Source organism: Notamacropus eugenii, chromosome 4, assembly GCF_028372415.1.
Source record: "Notamacropus eugenii isolate mMacEug1 chromosome 4, mMacEug1.pri_v2, whole genome shotgun sequence".
NCBI classification, from domain to species: domain Eukaryota; kingdom Metazoa; phylum Chordata; class Mammalia; order Diprotodontia; family Macropodidae; genus Notamacropus; species Notamacropus eugenii.
Window position 1 is genome coordinate 409,756,765 of NC_092875.1, and position 22,156 is coordinate 409,778,920.

Here is a 22,156-nt window from a genome sequence, read left to right on the forward strand (position 1 = left end):
ACACACACACACACACACACACACACACATAATTCAATACATAATACATATAATTCAGTATACACTGAATTAAAAATTAGCAACTAATTTTAATTTTGTTTTTAACTTTCTCCATTAACATGAAATCTGGGCTTTGCCCACATCATAGATACTGAGACTTACAAACTCCTCATATAACATTTTCCTTTTCTGATTCCAGGTTATTTTTTTTTTCATTAAGGAGGAGATGGAGCTATTTTAAATCTTCCCTAACCCTCCCCAACCCCTCCACACACACACATACCCATTGTATTAAATAAAAAGTTGCATTCTTTCTTTAAAGTGAAGTTACTTTTAAAACTCATTAAAATACATATGCTGCAGTTTTGAGTAGATAATAGCAGTAAGTGGGGAAAAATGTATCAAGACAAGGATACAAAGACACCTGTTTACAAAAAAGCTTTTCACCAATAGTAGGGCCACTATTAGAATGGATAGAAAGACAGATTATTAGCAATCAATTCCCTATCAATTCAGATTATCAACTGATAACTTTCACAAAGACTTTAAATTAGGTTTTTCGTTTTGTTTTTGTAGAATTCGGGGAGAAGACTTGATCTCTATTAACTTATTTTGATGATTTTTTTAAAGGAAATCTTAGGTACTTGACAATATAAAGAGAAACAAGGTTGTTTCTTTGAACATATATTTCACTTTTAAATATTGTAGTAAGTGACTAGTTGAGTATTGCTTAGTCTTAAAAATACTTTTAGTCCTATCCGTGAACATTTCCTGTCCTGTGACCTTCTAGGTAGATTATAATCCTTATTGTAGATGTATAAGGGATTCTGGTTTTTAATTTATTTGTTTTTCCTGACCCCTGAAGTAGACAGGAAAGTAAGATGCTCATATCCTTTCTTCTTATTTATCTCCATATGGGAGAGAACTTCTAATAGCCATTTGAGACAATACATCTTGAGAGAAATAATTTTATTCAATTCAACAAATAACAAATATTCATTAACTACCTCTTACATGTTAGGCACTGTAAACAAATAGAGTATTTCCAAAGACAGATGTGCTGTTTCTGTTATTAAATGATTATAGTTGGGCCACTAGAGTATAGAAAATGAGGTTTGACCTAACATAGGATTTTGAGGTTGACATTAAATTGTCAGTGGAAACTAGATCTAAGCAAATAGTGTTTCTTGAAAATATGGGCAGTATAGTGCTTGGAAAGTGATATTGGAAGGTGATGGGAAGTGATACTGGAAAAAAAAAGACAAAATAGAATTTTTAAAAAAAATGTTTGGGGAGGACTAGATGCTGCCCAGGCAATGTAGCATACCAAAAGTGTAGTGTATTTGGAGTCAGAAGGTAATGACTCAAACCTTTTCTCTTCTTTTTACTAGCTATTTGATTTTGAGTAAATGATGTAACTTTTTAGTCTGATATATAGGATATGTAGCCCCATTTGATAAATATACAAGTGTTGTAAAAGTGTAAGCTGTTATCATTAGCCTGAAAAGCCAGTGATAGTACCAAAGAGTTCATCAGTTCCTTACTAGTTCAATTTTAGCTTTCTACTCTTGTGTAGTATAATAGGAGTCTTCCCCTATTGTAATTTCCCCTTAGGATTCATTTAGTCAAGAATGAAAGGGATTCTTTTTCTTTGCAAGTAGTATTCTGTCTTCGCCGATAGGTTAAATTTTGGGTCAGTGCTTAGATGAAAGCCAACTGACATTTTGACTAAATGTCTTTGAAAATATGGAAAGGAGTGTTACCAGATCAAAAAAAGGTGTTGTTATAGGAGGAGGGACCCTGTTGTTTAAGAGTCAAAGATAGGTAAGGTAGAAATATGAGTTTCCAAAAATCAGTTCTTTAAGAAACTGATAGGAAAAAAAAAGTTCTAGTCAGGTTGTTGGCATGTACCATGATTTTTGATAGAGGAGGAATATAATTTTGGTCTGTAAGGTAACCAGGGGCATAATCCCATTGAGGCTGGCTCACTCCTTCCCCCTGCATGTAAACCACTTCCAGAGAGGACTTGGTTGATCAGCAGAGACAGAAAGAAGAGAAAGAGTGTTATGCCCATATTCCTCAGCTAACTGTAGCATAATTAAAGCTTGTGTTCTGAGAACAGAAGGGGAATAGAGAGCCCTATAGCAAATATCTCTCATTTAACGGAGTGGAAAAAAGAGTTCACAGATTTAGAACTGGAAAGGATTTTAGAGTTCACCTACTTTAACTCCTTTGTTTAATAGATGGCCTGTTAAATGAAGCCTAGAGAGAAAAGGGGATTTGACTAAACACATAGAAAATAAATGGCTGAGCCAGAATTTTAAACCCAAATCCATCATGTCTTAGACATGTCTTAAAGCAATCTGGTAATCTATTGATAGGGAAAACTCTTATGTTTAGAGAAAAATAATTTAGGTTGTGATGTTGTATTTTGGGTACCCTTCTAACCTACCTGGGAATCTGCGTCTCTACATCTTAGGAAATAATCATCTTGACTTGCTGTGGCCAAATGTGTGGAGAAGCATCCTTGGGAACTTAACTAGACTAAATCTTAGATAACAGACATAGATTGTTACCTAATATATACTTCAGTCCTTTCCAGCTGGGTAGGACCTGGCTAGAATTCATACTTTGGCATATTCTTGGAAATACATTTCCATTCACTTTATTTGTAATGAGGAGACACCAGAGCAGATTTTCAGTGGATGCTGAAGAATTTAAGTAATGACTTTTTCTAAAAATCAAAATTTATAAGTTCATATGAAACAGTAGAATTTTAAATTTAAATTTAAAATAGTATGACTATTTTATTCAGAAATTTTACACTTATTGTGAGGAAAATGACATTTTTAAAATCGTGTTCTTAATTTTAGGAGCTATATGAAGAAGAAACATCATCTTGGAAAAGAAACAAAGAATGCTTTTGGATAAAAAAGGACTAATTTTTACTAAAGGAAAATTTAGAGCTCTAAAAATTGCTCCATTTACTAAAATTTTATGTTGTTTTCCTTTATTTCTGAGCCTTTTTGATCTTTCTGAGGCACTGTGGTAAAATGGACAGAGCTGGACTTCATGTCTAACTCTTATTAGGCGTTTTGACTATTGCAAAGTCATAAAAACCTCTCAGAATCTCACTTTCCTCTTCTTTTAAGCAGGTATGGTATTACTTAACTTACAGGGTTATGAGCAGGGAAATGTTTGGTAAACCTTAAAATGCAATGTAAATTTAAATTTAACTTAATTCAGCAAGGTCATGATATTTGGCCAAAGGCAGATTCTCTTATAGCATACCACTGAGACAGCAAGTCTCGGGGGGAAGGGGGGATGTGTGTTTAGGAATGAGAAGCTGGAAGGAATAATGACATGATTTACATTTAGGGAGTGATAAGAGTATGTTCTACTACCAAGCTAATTTTGTTTGTGTTTACAGGTGTGTGCCTTTCCTTCCCTCTTACTTACACTTCTTCCTAGAAGATCAGTATTGACATAGGTATTGGTATGGGGGCCCCAGTATAGTTATTTTTACTCTATTGATTTGGAGTATGAAACCAAGGAGCAAAGAAATTTAGAGTTGAAATAAATGTTTCCATCAGTCTTGAGAGTTCAATGGCCTTTGTGCTTTTAATACTTAACTTCCAACCAGGTTTAATCACATAGATTATAAGATTATAAGAAAATATATATGTAATAAAAATACATATCCATCAATTTCTGGGGCATGAAAGGTCAATTAATTTTTTCAATGAATATAATATAAATAGTTAATGTGTTAATGTATCTTCAGAAGCTTCAGAGTTCTTTCTTACCACAGATCAATTCAAGTACATTTTTATTGATTCATTCTCAATTTTATATGAATTTTAAAGCCAGTAAATTAGTCATAAAATAAAAAAAAAGTATTCATTAACTATTCCTTGTGTTGATGTCTGTCATTCAAAATTGGGCCCACTGAAGATTTGTATGGACTGAAATGAGTAGAATTAGAAAATGATTTATAACAGCATTGTAAAGAAAAACAACATGAAAAAACTTAGGAACTGTGAACACTTCTAAATGTTTAAGAACAATGTATTGCAGTGCTCAACCGGGATGCCAGAAAATTACCTCCTGCTGCCCACCTCCTAAGAGTGGTGATGGTTCAAGGTTCAGAAAGGGACATTTGTTTTTGTACACAGCCATTGTGGGAATTTGTTTAGCTTGACTGCAGACTTGTTACAACTGTTTTGGTGTGTGTGTTTTTTCCTTAATGGGGTTGAGGGGTGAGTTGAGTGTGAGAGGAAAGGTAGAGGTAAGAAAGAAAAGAGTCATTGAAGCACTAAAAAATTATAGAAGCAAACTGAAGAAAAGCCAGAAGAGACAGTCAGGTCCGCTTTAAAAGTCACATACTGAACTTAATGTAGAAGGAAAAAGAAAGCTGTAATTTGTGGCTTCATATGCTATCTTTTTTCTCTTCTGTTTTGTATATGAAAATACTCATTTTATTGGGTAGTCCAGAAATAAAATAATAAAAGTAAAAGATTAAATTGAGCTCACTCTAGGCAAAGAGGAAAGCTACTCTCAGAGATCCTCTGACAAATGATTTTTTAAAATTCCCAGCTTGAAATTTGCCAATTTATTATGCTAATAGAAGTTAAAATAACTAATCAAAAATTTTGATGTCATTGAATGAATCCAAGTATGTATAATACATGGAACTCACATATTAGATGGATAAGTCTAGAGTAGTCCCTGAGAGAGCCAGTTCTACTAGGAACAATTACTTTGTAATTGATTAGGTTTTACAATAATTTTACTATCTTCTTGGAAATATTAAATGAAAGTAGAAGATGAGCTGTGATTATTTATGCAGTCATATGTGTGTAAAAATAAGGGATGTGCTTAAGTAAGATCCACCATCACAGCCTTTGAGAACTCAGACATATCCATGCTACAACCTAGCACTGGAATAGGACTTTTTAATGGAAGAAAAGTGAATAATTGTGAAAGCTGACTGTAAATTAAGATGTTTGCCTTTTTGGTTTCTGCACCAGAGAAAAGAATTGTAGGATTATAATTTGTCATGTCTGTTATGCCATTGTAGAAGGATCAAATATATGCCCTTAATATGAGCACTTCAATAGAATCATAGGTATTTTTGAAATGTTCTTTTGTTACTCAGAAATGTTTAAAATGTTTTTAGTGACTTCTTCATCAGTACTTCCTTTATTTTAGTCACCATATTTCTGAAGAATGTCATCAATAAGCAATCTTTTGCCTCAATCTGGAACAAATGAACACTGTCAATCCTCTGTGACATGTCCTTTGGTTAAGCCTGTTTAACCTTAGCCCTGCTAGGATAGTAAGGTCCTTAACCACAAGGACCGCCTTATTTGATCTTGGTAACCTGAATGCTTTGCATATAGTACATGCTGTGAGTTATTACACGAATATTTAAACAGGAAATTTCTGGAATCAGTGGTGGAATCTATAGCACCTGGAAATATTGCATTGAACTTAGTACAGCTATTAACTGTCTTGGGTGGTTGAGAAATAGAGGTTTACTGTGATACCAACATTGTCAAAGCTGCCCTCTGTTCCCTAGTACTTTCATTTTGAGAATGAGAAGCACAAATCTGAGTTGTTTAAAACTTAAATATTCTTTAAAATATAAAAGCAGCAAAAGACTACTAAACCTTTGCCCTAAATGTCTGGGAATCTCAATCTACAAGGTAAGTACAGAGGACACTGGCTCTGAAAATCAAAGTTCCTATTAAAATAGATATTCAGAATGACTGTTTTTATAGAATTTCAAATTGGAATAGTACCTGAGAAATCAACTAATTGGACCTTCCTATTTCAAATATGAGGAAATAGACCACAAGAAAATTATTTTCCTCAGGCTAGGCAATAACAGATGTGGAATCTGAACCAAAGTTCTGACTACAAATCCAATAATTTTTCCATTCTGTATCAACGGCCATATGAAAGGATGCTCCAAATCACAAACATAACTTTTTAAAGTCATGTTTAGGACAACTCATTTTACCTCACATCCATTAGATTTGCAAAAGTAAGCTAGAATGGTAATTGTTGGAAAAGTTATGGGAGGACAGGCATAATAATAAACTGTTGGTGATGTTTCAAATTAGTCCAACTATTCTGGGAGGAAATGTAGCTTTTTTATAAAAGTCCATAAGCTGAACATACAGTGAAGTCAACATCAAGCATTTTACCCTGTAATATTTGCAGCAGCATTTTTTTTTTTTTTTTTTTTTTTTTGCGGTAGCCAAGAACCAGAAGCAAAGAGGGTGCCATCAGTGATGTAATCGGTTAAGGAGTGACTATTAAAAGAGGCATATGTAATGAGATTTTACACTGTAAGAAATAACTGTGATAAAGTTCAGAATTTGACTAAACTTGCATGAACTGAAGTGGAGGAAAGCAGAACCAATATAACTGCCCAAAGATTGCCTTAATTAATGTGAAGGAAAATAACAGTGAAAAGCTTCAGAACTCTGATCAATGCAGTGATCTAGTGACTTCAGAAGATAAAGTTGTTCTTGCAGGGAGATAGATCATACCTTTTCCATGTATGAGCTACCCCAATGCCTGATACCATCTGACTTGCTATCACTAGCTACATGTTAAAAGTCAGAAATTTGGGAATTCCTAGGGAAGCAAGAACACTTCTTTTCATCTCCCTTCTATGACTTGGTGTCAGGTCTCCCCATTTCTTATCTCTTACAGGCTTCCAAGTAGTTCTGCTTTATAGAGCCTCAAGTTTCTGGAAAATCTTATAGCTTACATGCCTTAGAACATTTTTGTCATGGGACTCTTGGTCCTCTGCAACACAATTTCAACTGAAGTAGTGGCTTTTTTGTGGAAACACTTTTCCTGGATGTATATGCCCATTTCCCATTTTGAGACCCACCCCCCCTTTTTTTCCCTCAGTCCCATTCTGAGACATAGTCAAGGAATATGTTAGGGTAAGTTAAACTTCATGGTTTTCACTCCAAACCAGAAGCCATTGCTGCAATGTAGTCATGTAATTAAGGAAGTTCTCCAGCAGAGGGCTGTACAGTCACAGTTCTACAGATGGAAGAGCATCTTTTTATTTTTTAATAGAAGGAACAACAAAAAAAGGTTAACAAACATTTTTAAGTTAGGCTGACTCATATAAGAATATGACACCATTGAAAGATAAGGAAAAGGCCATATGAAATCAAGAGACTGTGCCAGGGTAACTGGGTTTAATTTCAGCCCCAGAAACTAAACAACCATGTAGTCTTGCACATATCATGTAACCTTTTGTTGCTTCAGTTTCCACCTCTGTGCAAAATGGAGATAATATCTCTTATACTAACCACAGGACAGGGATATGAAGGGAAAGCACTGAAAACCTAATTATACCATATATATTAGTTATTTAACTTTAAGCATCGCAAAGGGAATGGTGTGGATTAAAAGAATTTTCCACTAAATCCTTACTCAGCAGCTTGATGTCAGTTCTTTTAATAAAATTTTGTGTTGATGTATCTTCTTCTAAGGCTTTAGGGTTTAATGTCACTTTTTGTACAACACCCTTGTGAAGCAGGTAATACAAATATCCCCATTTTATAGATAATTAAAGGTCAGAAGGTGAAATGATTTGCAAAGCATTCCACAGCTAAGTGTCATAACTGTGTATGAACCTTGGTTTCACACTGGGAATAAAATAATTCATGGACCTTGAGGTTAGAAGTGATGTGAATCAGATATATAAATCTGTGAAATGATTGGACAGTCATTTGTTAAAGGCACTATGCCAGGTTTTGAGGGTATAAAGGATAGAAGCTCTGGGGAATTGGGGGCCAGAGAAGAAAGTTGTGGTCTAGGCATTCAATTTTTCACATATTAATAATTCCTTATGGTATAATATATTCCATTATATTTATATACCACAGTTTGTGTAGCGCCATTCCTTAATGGCATCATTGATGTGAGTGGAGTCACTGGGCAAAAATTGTCATGCCTTTTCCAGTAGTAATGGGAATAGAATAACAATAAATAATAATAACTCACTTTCAGATAGTGCTTACTATGTGTCAGGCACTGGGCTAAGTGCTTTTTACAACTTTTATCTCATTTGATCCTCACAGCAACCCTGAGAGGTAGATGCTATTATCTCTTTTTATAGATGAGGAAACTGAGACAAACAGGTCAAGTGACTTACCCAGGGTCACACAACTAGTAAATGTCTGAGGCTGGATTTCAACTCAAGTCTTCCTGATTGCCGATTGCTGATGGCACTCTATCCACTGTGCCACCACTATATCCCTAAACTCCTGAGTGAACTGTCATGGTAGATAGCCTTTCAGGTAATTAGAAAAATAACAGAAGCAATAAGTACCCTTGCTATGACCTAGGATAGCACTTCTTATATTCCATAACTAAAAACTTGTAACAGTTTCTTTTTAACAAAATTGTCTTCCTATTTACAAAATGTACATTGACTATCGAGTATTATATATTCAAGTTGTATTATAACATTAAAAACTTATATTTGACTTCATTGTTTTAAACAATTTAATAGCATATACAGCACTGTGGCTACAATGATTTATAGGTGAATAATTCTGATTTTCATATATTATTTACATCAATAAGAAGCCACTAAAATTCTTGACTAATGTTGAAATCCAATGTGACTTCAGCTTGTTGCCAACACATACAATATTGGTTGTGTGACTCTATGTACAAACATTGTGCTTACATTCATTTTTTGTATATTGTGCTTCCCTGTTTTTTCAGTGACAAAGTGTGCCAGCAGAAAGTTGGAGAGATGGAAGTGGGAGGGAAATTCTGATGAAATGAACGGAAAGGAGTCAGTACAACTGTACCAAACGTCTAGCAAATAAATCATATCCCAAAGACTTAAGCAAAGAAAGTGTCTAATAATGCTATTACATTTAAAATGTATATACATGTATGTACATAACTAATTTGTCTATACAGTCTCTAACAAGGTAGCAGAAATATATTTGAAAAGATAATTTATTATTTTCAATACCATATATTAGACCTTTTAATTCTTTGAAGTTTAAATACTCATTTATGTTTTAATTTTGCCCCAGTGTTTATCTTCCAACTATGTCATTCTATGCTACACATGTAATTTAACTTAGTGTTTCAAAACATTACTGAGTGGTCCCCAAAATTATTTTGACAAGGCTTAGATCATTTGTTTTCCTGAATAAGTTGTGTACAAATTAAGTCATTTTAAAATGATTTAAAATTGGGGGGCACTCAGTTTAAAAGATTCCAAGGATGTCATATAAAGTGAATAATCATCTTCCTGATTCATTTATGTTGGATTTTCATACATTCAGTTTTGTTATGGTTGAATACCCCCACATTCAGGAGTAGAAGATGTTTGATAACAGTAGTGTTAGCACAACCACTTTGTATGAGAAACTGGTTTTGTCCTAACACTCGTGAAATATTAGATTCTTTAACATGATTACATCAGATGCAAAAGTTTTTTTTAAAGTTTCCCTTTTTTTGTTCTTCAAATTTTATTTTATAAAAAATAAAATTTCTGGTTAGCAAAATTTTCTCTGGGCAGTTAAAAGATTTGAGAATCACAGAATCTTTCCCCTCATTTTACAGCTATAAAGTTATAGAAAGATTTGAATTAACTGTCGGGTTCTTTATCAAGGGAAGCAATGATGTGGGACCTAGCCCATAAAGGTTGGATAATCATTACAAGATCCACAGTTAGGCTGTAACAGCAAGGCAGCCACAATTTCTGGTTATATTTATAAGCTCCTTTCTCTAGAACTTATTTTCCATTTATAAAATGGATACTTTTTTCTATAGATTTTTTCTAAAGGCCTAGGACTAGTACATACTCAGACTTAAAAGTGGATGGCAATATATACTTAATTCTAACATGCATTAAAATATTAAAGTCTATTCTCTCCGTGATTAACAGGACCAGTAGTTTAGTTTTTTTTTAAATTTTTGTTTTGTTTTACAGTCTGTAGTAACCTAAGCTATTTAACAGAAAAATATAGAGATGAAAGATGATCATGCCTCAGAATTGGTCAAGCTTGGACAGGCTTGCTACATACTCAATGTCAGGGTAAGTGCGGCCCTTATTGAAGAGTTATCAATTGAACAGAGCTTATTTGCATGCTAGTTAAACTCACCAGGACTGGTAAATACAGTAGCTTGCATGTATAGAGTAAAAACACCTCAGTTATTTAATGCTAGTTTCTTCTGAGAAGCAGCAAGATATATGGCAGGAAAAGTACCATACTTGGAGCCGCTAGCCATGGCTTTGGGTTATAGCTCAGATGCTTAGTAGCCAGATGACATAACTGTTTTAAGTCTTAATTTTCCCCATATGTACAATAGGAATCATACCCAAACTACCTTCCTCATAGGGGCAGTTTTGAGGAAAGCATTTTGTAAATTTTAAAGTGCTACATAAATGTAAAACTTTTTATTATTTAGTGACATGATTTATGCTGTAATAATTTGATCAGCTGCAATAAGGATGAACCTCTGGCATATCTATCTCAGTTGTTCTATGTGTCTATATCCCACCATTTATGAATAAGAGCTTGAAATTATATGGATAACTGAGTTATTTTGGTGGAACACAATATAAACAAGAATATAGAACAGCTGATTATCTGTTACTGATTATCAAGCTCAGTTATTCATCACTGTCCAGCTGGCTCCTATGTTAGGGTTATTTAAAATGTGCAGGGCACTCAGAGAAAGTCTCAGATGAATATGTGCCTGAGTCTTTTTTCTTTAGCTACATTCCAAAGCCAAATCTAAGTTCTTGAATTGGTTGTTGCTTTGTACTTTACACTGAAAAGCATTTTAGAGCTTAAAGTGATCTCAGAAGACATTTAGCCCAACACCTTGATTTTATAGATGAGTTAATTCTGAACTGGAAAGGCTTCAGATGATCTAGGTGGTTTGGGGCTGACAAACAATTCATACATGCAAAACCAAAGATATTCTTACCACCTATAGTCTAGTTGCCATGGAATTCATCATGGCGGTAGGGACACAGGTAAGACAAAAAATACAACAAACTTGGAACTTTTAGAAAATCTTAGTTCAGAAAGGGCAGGAGGGAAAAGGCTATAAGAAAGCAGAAGCTGCTTAGGAGAGAGTCCAGAGGCCTGATTTCTTCACTGTGATAACTAGTCACCTAACAGCAACAATGTCTGAAGCTCAAAGAGGAGAGAGGGGCCACCAGGATGGACAAAAGGGGTTCTGATAGGAAAGATCATAGACCTAGAGTTGGAAGGGATCACAGAGATCATCTAAACCAACACCTTTATTTGACAGCTCTGGAAACAGAGACCCAGGGGGGTTTAGTGATTTGACCAAAGTCACACAGGTAGTGAACATCGTAAGAGGGATTTTAATCCAGATCTTCTCTAACTCCAGAGCCACTGTTCCTTCCACAGTACCCATAGTATCCAGGATAAACTTCCATCTTCACAATTACCTAGCTGTGCTACTCACATGGCCTTTAGCTACAGGTTGCTAAGTCTCATCTCATTTGCTTGTTTATTCAGATTAAAGAGATACAGAATAACTGTCCTGATGTTAAAAGCTCCTCTATCTTCCTTTTGGCAAAGAAGACAAGCAGTAACTTCAGGGTACTTTATTTTCCAGTAAACTTCTGAAAATAGGACTGCATTTTGCTAACACTTGTGGCTAGCAAATGCTTAGAAGTTCTGGGATAACATATTCTGTCAACATAAACTCTGGTCCAGCCAGTTTAAAGATTATCTTCTTTTCTTTTTTTTTTAATATAAAACCCCTCCACCTTTCAAAAAAGCAAGTCTCCCCCTGACACACAAAAGGAATTTTCTATTCCCAACTGACCAGCAGCTTCTCTTAAAATAAAATTTGTAAAGTTATTTCACTCATAAAATTATAAAAAGTTTTTGACATTTGAAAACATCTGTCATTCAAAGGATTTCCAGCTACAAGAGTGCTGGAAGACTGTAGCAATTCAGCTGTTTAGATGTGCAGTCTCATCAATTTCGTCTGGATTTTTGGCCATTTTCTCATATTTCCTCTTGAAAAAACCAAGCTGCAAAAATACAAACAAACAGTATTTAGATGTTAACAACATATCTTTGGAATGACTATACGTTTCTCTTTTGTCACTTTATCATCCAGCCCCCTATCTGCAACCAATTCAGTTTGACAAACCTTTATTAAACACCTAATTTATACAAGATACTTTCTTCATTCTCCATACCTGAGGATACTAAGACAAAAACAAAAATTGCTGACTTCAGGGAGCTTAAATTCTATTGGAAGGGAGCTGGACCTCCCCAGTACTGATTAGGGAAAGAAGAGTTACAGCTAAGGATATCAAGGAAAGCTTTCCAGAGGAAATAGCATTTGCGCAGTTTGGACAAAAAGGAGGATTCTGAGAGGAAAAGATGAGCAGAGAATAAATGAAAATGCATTTATTAAGCAAGCATTTACTATGTGCTAGGCACATGATAACCCCTGAAAATGCAAGAAAAAAGGTGAGACCATCCCTGTAGAAACAACATATCCAAAGAGTGCTGATCAGGTAAAGGAGTTGTAAGATCTGGGGTGTCCTTTCCAAAAGCAATGGTAATATTGATTGTCCAGAGCAAGAGGAAGAAGGTAGGGTTGGTTATATGTACATTGGCATGGCAGATGACCGGATAGACAGCTTAGACAACTGGATGGGACGTGAAGCATGATCAGGTCTGGGTCTGGCATGAATAATGAGCTAGGTGTATTTGTTACTCACTTTTAATCAAGACATTTCAAACCCAGGGTGGAAGTTCCAGAACTCAGTGGATTAATTTCCCACTGAGTTGGGGGTATAGTTTCTGGGAGCCCAGTCTGTGGGTAATATTCCACGTGGGAAGAAATGGTCACAGTATGAGGTCAAATAGAAAAGATGGAACTGTATTCCAGTGATGGAGAATGGAGGCAGGAGGTAGATTATTGAGTTTGGTGAAGGCTGAATTGTTTAGTTTGTCTAGAATGTAGTTTGTGAAAGGGACTGGTATGAAGTAGGTGGGAGCCAGATTGCTGAGGGCCTTAACTGCCAGGCAAAGGAATTTATATCCTATAGGATCATAGAATCATGTAGAATTAAAAAGTCATGTAAATAAAGTCTCCTCATTTTACAGATGAAGAAACTACAGCAAAGTAACTTGCCCAAGGTCACATAAATAGTGAGTGATAAAGCCTGGATTTAGAATTCAGGTTTTTTTACCTCAAATCTATAATTCTTTCCCTTAAATAATTTATCCTATAGCCACTGCAGGTTTTTTTGAGCATGGGGGTGACACAGTCAGACCTGTGTGTTAGGAAGATAAGTTTGGCTAAGGAGAGGATGTGTTAGAGAAGCGAAAAGATCAGGAGCAGAGAGAATCAATTCAGAAGCTCTTATGTAGGATGTCCCAAAAGTCTTAGTGCAGCTTTCAACTTTCATCACTGAAAGCTGCACTAAGACTTTTGAGATATCCTGTATTAGTCCAATAAGAGGCAATGAAGACCTGAATTAAATGTGTGTATGGAGAGAAGGAGGCAGACAAGTGAACTGTTATGGAGGCAGAATCAATAAGATTTGGCATCTGATCGCATAATTGAGATAAGGGTAAGGGCAAAGCCAAGGACTGACTCCAACCGGGAAAGCCTGGGCTGCTGGAAGGTCTGTACATTTCTGAACAGAAAATGGGATGTTTAGGGTAAGGACTTGAAAAAGTAACCCAGAATTCAACATACAAACAAAAGAACCTTAACTGTTTTGGTAACTTTCATGCAATATAATATACATTATGACCTAAATGCCAAAACCGATGCATTTGCAAATTGTCTAGTCTATATGCAGATTAGCATATAAATACCTAAAGTATACAGAAAAGTAAATTAGGGTTTAGATGAACATCAACATTAATTTTGAAAACACCTTTATTTAGCTGGAAGACAAATGACTTAATAAAACAAACATATTGCTCCAAACTCCATGAAAAGCTTTATTTTGGTTGAAAAATTTTAATCACTAGATTCAGATATTATTAATTATCTTTAAATCAATGTCTTTGGGCTTACTGAGTTTTCTTTTTATTAACTAAGTTCTATTGAAATTCTAACTCTGAACTTGATTAAGAAGCAACTTGCAGATAACCTAATATTTTTTTCAATTAAGTTCATTTCTTCATATATTTGCCTTTCTATGTAGAATTACAGCATTGGTATGGGGGAGCTTTAGAAATCATCTATTTCAACACTCTCCTTTTATACAGGAAAGAAAATGAGGTCTGGAAAAGTGAAATGAATTGTCTAAGATATCATTCGCCTTGTACTTAAAGTCAGTTTCAGCAGGATTCTGTATCCCAATGATCAGTTATTTATTAGACGATGGAACAAAATATAAAGAGAAACATAAGACCCTTGAGAAATATAAGGGATGGAGAAAAGGATCAATACTAAATTACTTTTAAAAAAACATGAAAAACTGTGGGGAAAAAGTTCTAGACCTTTGTATAAGAAGTATATGAGCAAGGCAATGGAAAGAATGCTACACTTGAATCATATTACGTGAGTTCAAAAACCAGCTTTGCTATTTCCTACCTGCATGTCTTTGGTCAAGTCACTTAACCTCAATGGGTGGGTCTCAGTTTGCTAATCTATATAGTCAGGAGATTGGACTAAATGACCTTTAATTTCCATTCCAGCTCTACAGCTATGATCTTTTTTCCTTCATGATGACTTCTTTATTTAGCTTTTGAACTTTAAGGATTAGGTTTAGTTGGAGGAAACAAAACAAAACAGAAAACCTTGGGGAAAAAATACCACCAAATCCCAGTGCCCAAAGAATGGTGATTTTAGATCATAATACATTGCAGATGACTGTAAGTCTTCAAGTTACAAATTACAAATTTTCATAGAAGATATCTTTGAACAAATGTAACATGTCTCTAGGTGCTAGATGCTAATCAATCTCTGTACCTGGTCTAACAGAGGGAACAAGGAAGGAAGTGGAGAGAATAGCTTCTTCGATGCAACTGTTTGGAAGGAGAGGGAAATGAAGATGGCAAACCTTACATTGTCAACACCTATGACAAATGGATTGTAACTGATCAAATCTTGACATACCTTTTAAATTTTCACTTCTAAGGTAATGGCCATTCCTTGCCAATTACTGGTATTTAGTAATACCCTAGTAAATATCTTTTCTGACCTCAGACACTTAGTAGCTGGGTAACCCTGGGTAAGTTACTTAACCTTGTTTACCTCAGTTTCCTCATCTGTAAAAGGGACTGGAGAAGGAAATGGCAAACGACTCCAGTATATTTGCCAAGAAAACCTCAAATGGGGTCACAAAGTTAGACATAACTGAAATGAATGAGCAACAACAAAAAGTAGATACCCTACACAGTACCTTAAATTAACAATTTGTATCTTCCTCAGTTTAGCTTTTTTTTTTTAAAGGTTGTAAGACAGATGTTAGTAGATTATATAATTCTGTCACTCCCCTGCCACATACATTACACACACATATACATATGTGTGTACATATACACACATACATGTAATATATGCATATGTGCATACATTGTACACACATATACACATGCAGACAGCTAGCCATTCATTGTTTTACCTTCCACAAAATAGTAGTTAGGGCTAACAGCAAGAGAAGTCCAGCGATTATACTTCCAATGATAACTCCTATTGGTATTTCAGCTTTTTCATCAGGCTTCATTATTGTAACTGGAATCTGAAAATACATATTAAAATCAGAATCACATAATATCACACATTCTCTGAATGACCTAATAGGGACAACCTAGCCTAATGCTCTCACTTTTATAGGTGATGAAACTGAGGCCTAGAGATAATAATAAAAGATTTATTCCAGCAGGTAATGCGGTGGTTAGCTCCTTCAGAGTATAATTTTAAAGAATTTCATAATGTGACATTCTGGTGACTCACTTGACATGCAGATGGCTCTGGATTTTCAAAGGGTGTGAGTCAGAGCACAAGTTTTGGCAGGTTTGACATCAAGTTGGAAAGGCTTTAAGCAGAAATTCAATAACAGACTACATATTTGCCTCTCATCAAAATGCCTGCCTGGCTTACTTCAGAATATTTATAATTAGAAGATGAACTCTTGGCTAAAGCAACTATGAGAAATTAATTATTTTTCTCATAGTTGATAACTCACTATTGAATTAGGACCAAGATTTTTTCCCCTTTTCTATTTTCTCATCCAGAAACCAACCAATGTGAGAAATCTCTCTTAAAAATTTACCCAGACCAAGATCTAAAAAGAAGGTAAAAGAAATACTAAGTTTGGGCTAATAAGTGCATTCCTTCTCATTGTGTTTGTTCAGACAGGTCTGGGGAAATGTGGACTCTCCCTTTCTTTCAAGATGGCTGAAATGTGATGTTTCTCTGACCAAGATCTGAGTGATCTAAGTCATGTAACCCAATATCCTTATTTTAATATAGCCCAGCTCCTATTGCGTTAACCAATCAGTATTGATTGGTACTCCTCAGGAACACTTATACTTTCAAGGGCATATAAACGGTGAGCCCTCTGCCATTAAGGGTCTTTGGTCCAAGAGAGACAGTCAAATGACCATCCTTTTATTAAGATGCTGGCATTATTAATAAAATAATTAAATCACCCTGAAACTATATCTCTCAGAACTTTTTAATTGTTACACCCCCACTCATTAACTATCTTCTCCACAGAGGAGTTGCTATCTGCATATGTGAAGGAAGTATCTATACTGATGAAATTATAGATACTTGGTGTATAAATTTGTTTAAAGTACTACTAAAGACACACTTTTTTGTTTTTGTTTTTGTCTTTTTTAAACTTCAGTTCCTCTAATATCTATGTGGATGGAAGAAACATAAATAATGGAAATGTCACTGCTCAAAAACTTCAAATAAATTTATTATTTGTATGATAGAACAGGATTTTAGAAATATATATCCTTCACCGTGGAAGGAATATTAAGAAACCCGTATTAGTTAAAAAATATTATATATGCACAAATATACACACTACTTGATTGCAAGGCTCTTGTGGGGAGAAACTACACCTTATTTATCATTGTGTCTTGCCCCAAATCTTAAAACAGTATGCTGCAAATGTTAGGGACTTCGTGTTTGCTGAATGAACAAATAAATGAATGAGGGTGTGGAGTGAGAGGAGCAAAGCAAATGAACAGACAAGAGCAAAGCTCTTCTGTTTAGAGGAGAATTTAGCAAAATACTGAATTTCCAAAACATTAATTACTCTCAACTTTCTGATTCAAGACCACTTACTTTTTAGGACTTGGAACATTTGCATGGATTTAATAGCTCATTGCTCACCCTGGCCTCTTCTTCTGGTGAACTTGACCCAATGTAAGGTGTGGCATTTTGCTAAAGCAATCTTTGTGAGATCTGTCATGGAATGACTACTCTAATAGTTTTAACAGGTAAAGTTTTGTACTCTGTCCTCCAACTCCCTTTTTAAAAAATTATGAAATCAATTCCAATCCTCTCTTCTACAAAATACAGTTAAAAGGAGAATAAAAGACAGGGGCATTATCCTATTCACGTATGCAGTTAAAACTGAACAACACTGTCACCAGAAAACAGCTTTCTGTGGTTTTGTGTGTAGGCTGGGTTTCTTGTTAAGAGGTTTTATGGTTGTTTAATTTCAGAAAACAAAAAAAAAAATGGAGCTTTTAATACAAATGTTTGAAAAGTTGCTAAATAAAAATAAATTCTGTTTCCTTCTCCGTAAAAAGGAGGCTGGACTGGGTGGCCAATAAGGTTCCTTCCACTCTAAGTCCTTGATTTTATGATTTCTCTCGTTTACTCAAAACTTTCTCAGAATAACACCTAGATAAGGTCTGGGAGATCAAAAAAAGGAATGGGATCCAGGGCTCTGGTAGAAGGAGTAAAATCAGCATGTAGAAAGGCTATGTTTCTCTGAGGCAGGAGGAAAAGAGGAAATGTATGATGATGCCAAGAAATTGTGAGTGGAGAGGACTTATTTTATTTAGCAGATTTTAAAATAGTTGTCTTAAAAAGACTCATGCATCTTCAATCTCTGTTCCATTGACTGCTTCCCATTTACCTCCTAATGTGTTCAGGTCATTCCATTCTTAAGAAAACCCCACTCTTGCCCCTCTTACTTTATCCAGCTACCATTTCATCTCTTCATCCCCTTCCACTATCAAACTTCCTGAAAAAGTTTCCTATACCTCATTTCTACACTTCTTCACTGACTCAATCTTTCCTCAACCCCTTCCAAACTGGTTTTCATTTCTAGCTCTATTCTGAAACTGTATCTCAAAATGTCAGCCTAATTACCAATTCTGATGATCTTTTTTCCCATTCTCATCCTTTAAGGACTCTGCAATATTTCACCTCCAGACTACTTTGGATAATTCTTTTCTTGGTTTCTATAACACTGTAATCTCATGGTTCTCCTATTTCTTTTCTTCCCCCTCACTAACTTTTAAACACTTAAAATAAGTGTTCCTCAATTCAATATTTATTCATCACTCCCCATATTTCAGGCAATGTTCAAGGCACAGGGGATACAGAACCGAAAATTTAAAGTTATTGCTCTGAAGGACTTTACATCTGTATTCTGTTGGAGGGGATGAGAGTGAACACATAATACACATATAGATCAGTAAATGCAAGGTCATTTGAGGAAGAAGAAAACGTAAGAATCATACATTTATAGCAAGAAGAGACCTTAGAAGGCCACCAAACCTCTTCAGTTTAGAGGTGAGGACTCAGAATCTCAAAGGGATTCACTGAATTGCCTAAGTTCACACACCTAAGCTAGGCAGCAAAGCCAGATTTTGAATAAGCTTGGGGAATGGGGAATTCTCCAAGGAGAAAGTGATGCCTGAGAAGAGCCTTGAGAAAAGATAAGGTTGCTAGGACTTGAGGAAGGAAGATATTTCACTCATAGGGTGAAGATTTATGCAACTGCATGGGAGCTATAGACATTATGTCAGTGAAACATCGCTCCAATACCTTCTCCTACAGTGAATATAGGATTTGTTACTTTCTCTTTGGAGAGGCTTTGGATACTTGGACTATGACGGTTTACCTTTCATTCCACAAGGAGTCTGTGAAGAGACGGTAGTTTAAATGCTATTCTGGAAAGAAATAAGAGTAATGGTTTGAAAGAAACTGTGGGAAGACAGAGAGAAAGGCTAAAGGGAACATTCTTTTGGAAACACATATTTTAATCCTTCATTTTATTGATGAGAGAATTCTTGAAAAGAAACTTTAATTCGTGTCCTGTATGAATTTAATGATGATCAGATCTCAGCAATATGTCAATGTGATGAAGTCATTTAAGGTGGAGATGATTCTCGATCATTCTCAGAGCCAAAATATTGTAAAACTTATATGTCTGAATTATCATGTTATATTATCAATGAATTGTATAGCCAGTCATTTTGGTGTTTAGGCCTGGGAGATTAGGGGTTTTCATATATTAAAAGAGGCCACAGCATCATAAATCTACAGTTTAAGATATTCTCAGAGACATCTAGTTCAACCTCCATATTTTACAGAGGAGGAAAATGAGGTCTAAGGAATTTTAGTGATACGCCTCAAAGTCACAGATTTATGGGAATATAATTTTCTTCAGTTTATTAATGAACTGTTATGGAGACTTAGAACATATTGAGAGTGGCTGCAATTTTAGTTAATAGTAAATATGTATCCAAAAATACCCTGGATTACTTTAGTGTTAATAATGATGAGAATGTATATAGTAATGAGTTAAGTAGTAGGCTGAAGTGTGACTACCCCATGCAATCTACAAGTAGGTTTAGTTGACCCTAAAACCCTACTACATTAAGTTGGGGAACAATAAGGAGTCTAGTTTGTTCAGAAAAATATAAAGGGTCATAATAATACAAAATGAGACAGTTGAGATAGGCAGAAGTGGCCCTTCAGACTCACATAGATTTGATCATGTCATTCCTCTGTTTATAATATTCAATAAATTGTAATTACTCTTTTTGAGAAATGTCTCTCTAAATCCTTTGATTACTCATCCACTGGGGAATGATTCTCAGTTTTATATATTGATGTTAACTTCCCATTTTTCTTGGATATCATATTCTTATCAGAGATATTTCATGTAAAGATATTTTTTTAAACTGACAGTTTGTCTTTTCCTAACTGCATAAAAGTTTTTCAATTTTATGTAATCAAAATGATCTGTTTTATCTTTTGTGTTTACTTCTATTCTGTTTGTTAAAAACCTGTCCCTAGCCACAGCTGCTGAAGGAGTAGGTCTCATTCTCTTACAATTTTTTGTTTATGGTGTGATCTTTTATATTCAGGTTATATATTGAGCCTATTGTGGTATATGACGTAATATGTTGGTCTAACCCTCATTTCTTCTACATAGCTTTCTAGTTTGCCCAGTAATCCTTGTCAACTGGGGAATTCTTCTCAAGTAATTTATGTTTTCAGGCTTAATAGGCACTGGATTGAGTTCAATTTTTAAAAATAAATCGCCTTACTTTGTTCCACTGATCTACTTCTACATTTCTTAAATAAGGTCAAATAGTTCAAGAATTTGAAAGATTGCTCTGAATCACTAGTAATAAAAGAAATGTAAATCAAAAAGCTCTGATGTTTCACCTTATACCCAGCAGATTGGCAAAGATGATAGAAGTTGCAGAAAGAGAAGCTACAGAAAGACAGAAACGCTAATATACAGGGTGTCCCAAAAGTCTCAGTGCAATTCTATTCTATTAATAGCTTAAATAATATTGAGACTTTTGGACATACTGTATTCTCAGTGGAGCTGTGAATCAGTCCAACCATTCTGGAAAGCAGTATGGAAGTATGATAAATAATGTGACTAAAACTTATTTTTTTAACCTAAAAAACTCAGTGTAATGCATACTCCATGAGATCAAAATTAGGAAGAATGTTTCCACACATGCCAACCTATTCACAACACCTCTTTTTGAGGGGAGCAAGGAACTGGAAGCAAAAAGGTGCCCATTGTTTCGAAAATGGTGAGCCAAGTGTACTGTAAGAATGTAATAGAATGTTATTACTATGCTGTAAGAAATAATGAATATGAAAAAATACAGAGAAGTGTGAGAAGACATAGATATTGATGCAAAATGCACTAAGCAGGACCAGATGAACAATGCACATAACGGCTACAACAAAGTGAGTAGAAAGAATGATGACCAGAACAAAAATCGGGTCTCAAAGCTACATAATCATAATGACTACATCTGGCCCCAAAGAAAAATGAGAAAACACACTCTTCCTGGCAGAAGTCGGGGACATGGATGTGGAGCACTGACTAGACAGTGAGACTTGGTTTATGTATTAGTTCAGTCTGACTGAACTGCTTTTGCTCACCTTTACTCTTTGTTCTTTTTTTTTTAATCAATTCTTTTTTTGGAGGGGGGAAGACAAGATAATTGGTGTGAAGTGACTTGCCCAAGCTCACACAAGTGTCTGAGGCCAGATTCGAATTCAGGTCCTCCTGACTCTGGGGTTGGTGCTCTATTCACTTCTCCACCTAACTGCCCCCCCTCTTTGTTTTTTATTACACTGATGGCTTTCTGGCTAGGGGAAGGACCAGGGATCTCTCTGGAACTGAAGGAGAAACAATATTCATCAAGTTTTAAAAAACACATTCAATATCTTCTTGTTATCTACTGAGCAAAATTTAAAATCTTCACCTGAAATGTTATATGAGTACTCTTGACATGAATGAGTTCAGTATGAATTTGTAATGAACACATGCCCTCATGACCCTAAGTATACAAGCAATAAGATTGTGTAGATATGATAATTAGATGCTGTCAACCAAATGCTGTAAAGTTTTAGTGTGACATTTTATGTATAAGCTATTTACTAAACACTTGAGAGTCATCTGAAATATGGTTTATATATCATCGACACAAACAACCTTGGACACTGATTACATCAACAAAAAGCTGATCTCTTTAAAAGAAGGCCATACTGAGCCCCCATTGCCACTCCTGATCACCACAGAATAGCTCAATGACGCAGTGGAGAACATGCCTAAGCTCAAGCAAAGGAAAGCCCACAATGGTCATCACCCAAGACTTGATAAGAA

At 35.2% G+C, this 22,156-nt stretch overlaps 2 protein-coding genes across 4 annotated transcripts in view; one reads left to right on the plus strand and one right to left on the minus strand.

Annotated features, from left to right (window-relative positions):
- Window positions 1-16,849, plus strand: part of MOCS2 (molybdenum cofactor synthesis 2) — a 30,554-nt gene extending 13,705 nt beyond the window's left edge. Inside the window, exons 7-10 of one of the 3 annotated variants that reach the window (XR_011966343.1) lie at window positions 8,770-8,944; window positions 9,998-10,102; window positions 15,016-15,172; window positions 16,392-16,849. Coding sequence is in view for 2 of the 3 variants with exons in the window: in XM_072605659.1 (XP_072461760.1) it covers window positions 2,874-2,942 (69 nt within the window). In the remaining variant the exon portion in view is untranslated. Of the gene's footprint in view, window positions 1-2,873; window positions 3,911-8,769; window positions 8,957-9,997; window positions 10,103-15,015; window positions 15,173-16,391 lie in introns of those variants that run through there. The other 2 variants (XM_072605660.1, XM_072605659.1) reach the window with 2 other exon arrangements.
- ITGA2 (integrin subunit alpha 2) overlaps window positions 11,301-22,156 on the minus strand; it is a 135,573-nt gene continuing 124,717 nt past the window's right edge. Inside the window, exons 29-30 of the mRNA XM_072605657.1 lie at window positions 15,659-15,775; window positions 11,301-12,088 (exon numbers count right to left, since the gene is read on the minus strand). Coding sequence (XP_072461758.1) covers window positions 12,008-12,088; window positions 15,659-15,775 — 198 coding nt within the window. The 3' untranslated portion in view covers window positions 11,301-12,007. The remainder of the gene's footprint in view (window positions 12,089-15,658; window positions 15,776-22,156) is intronic.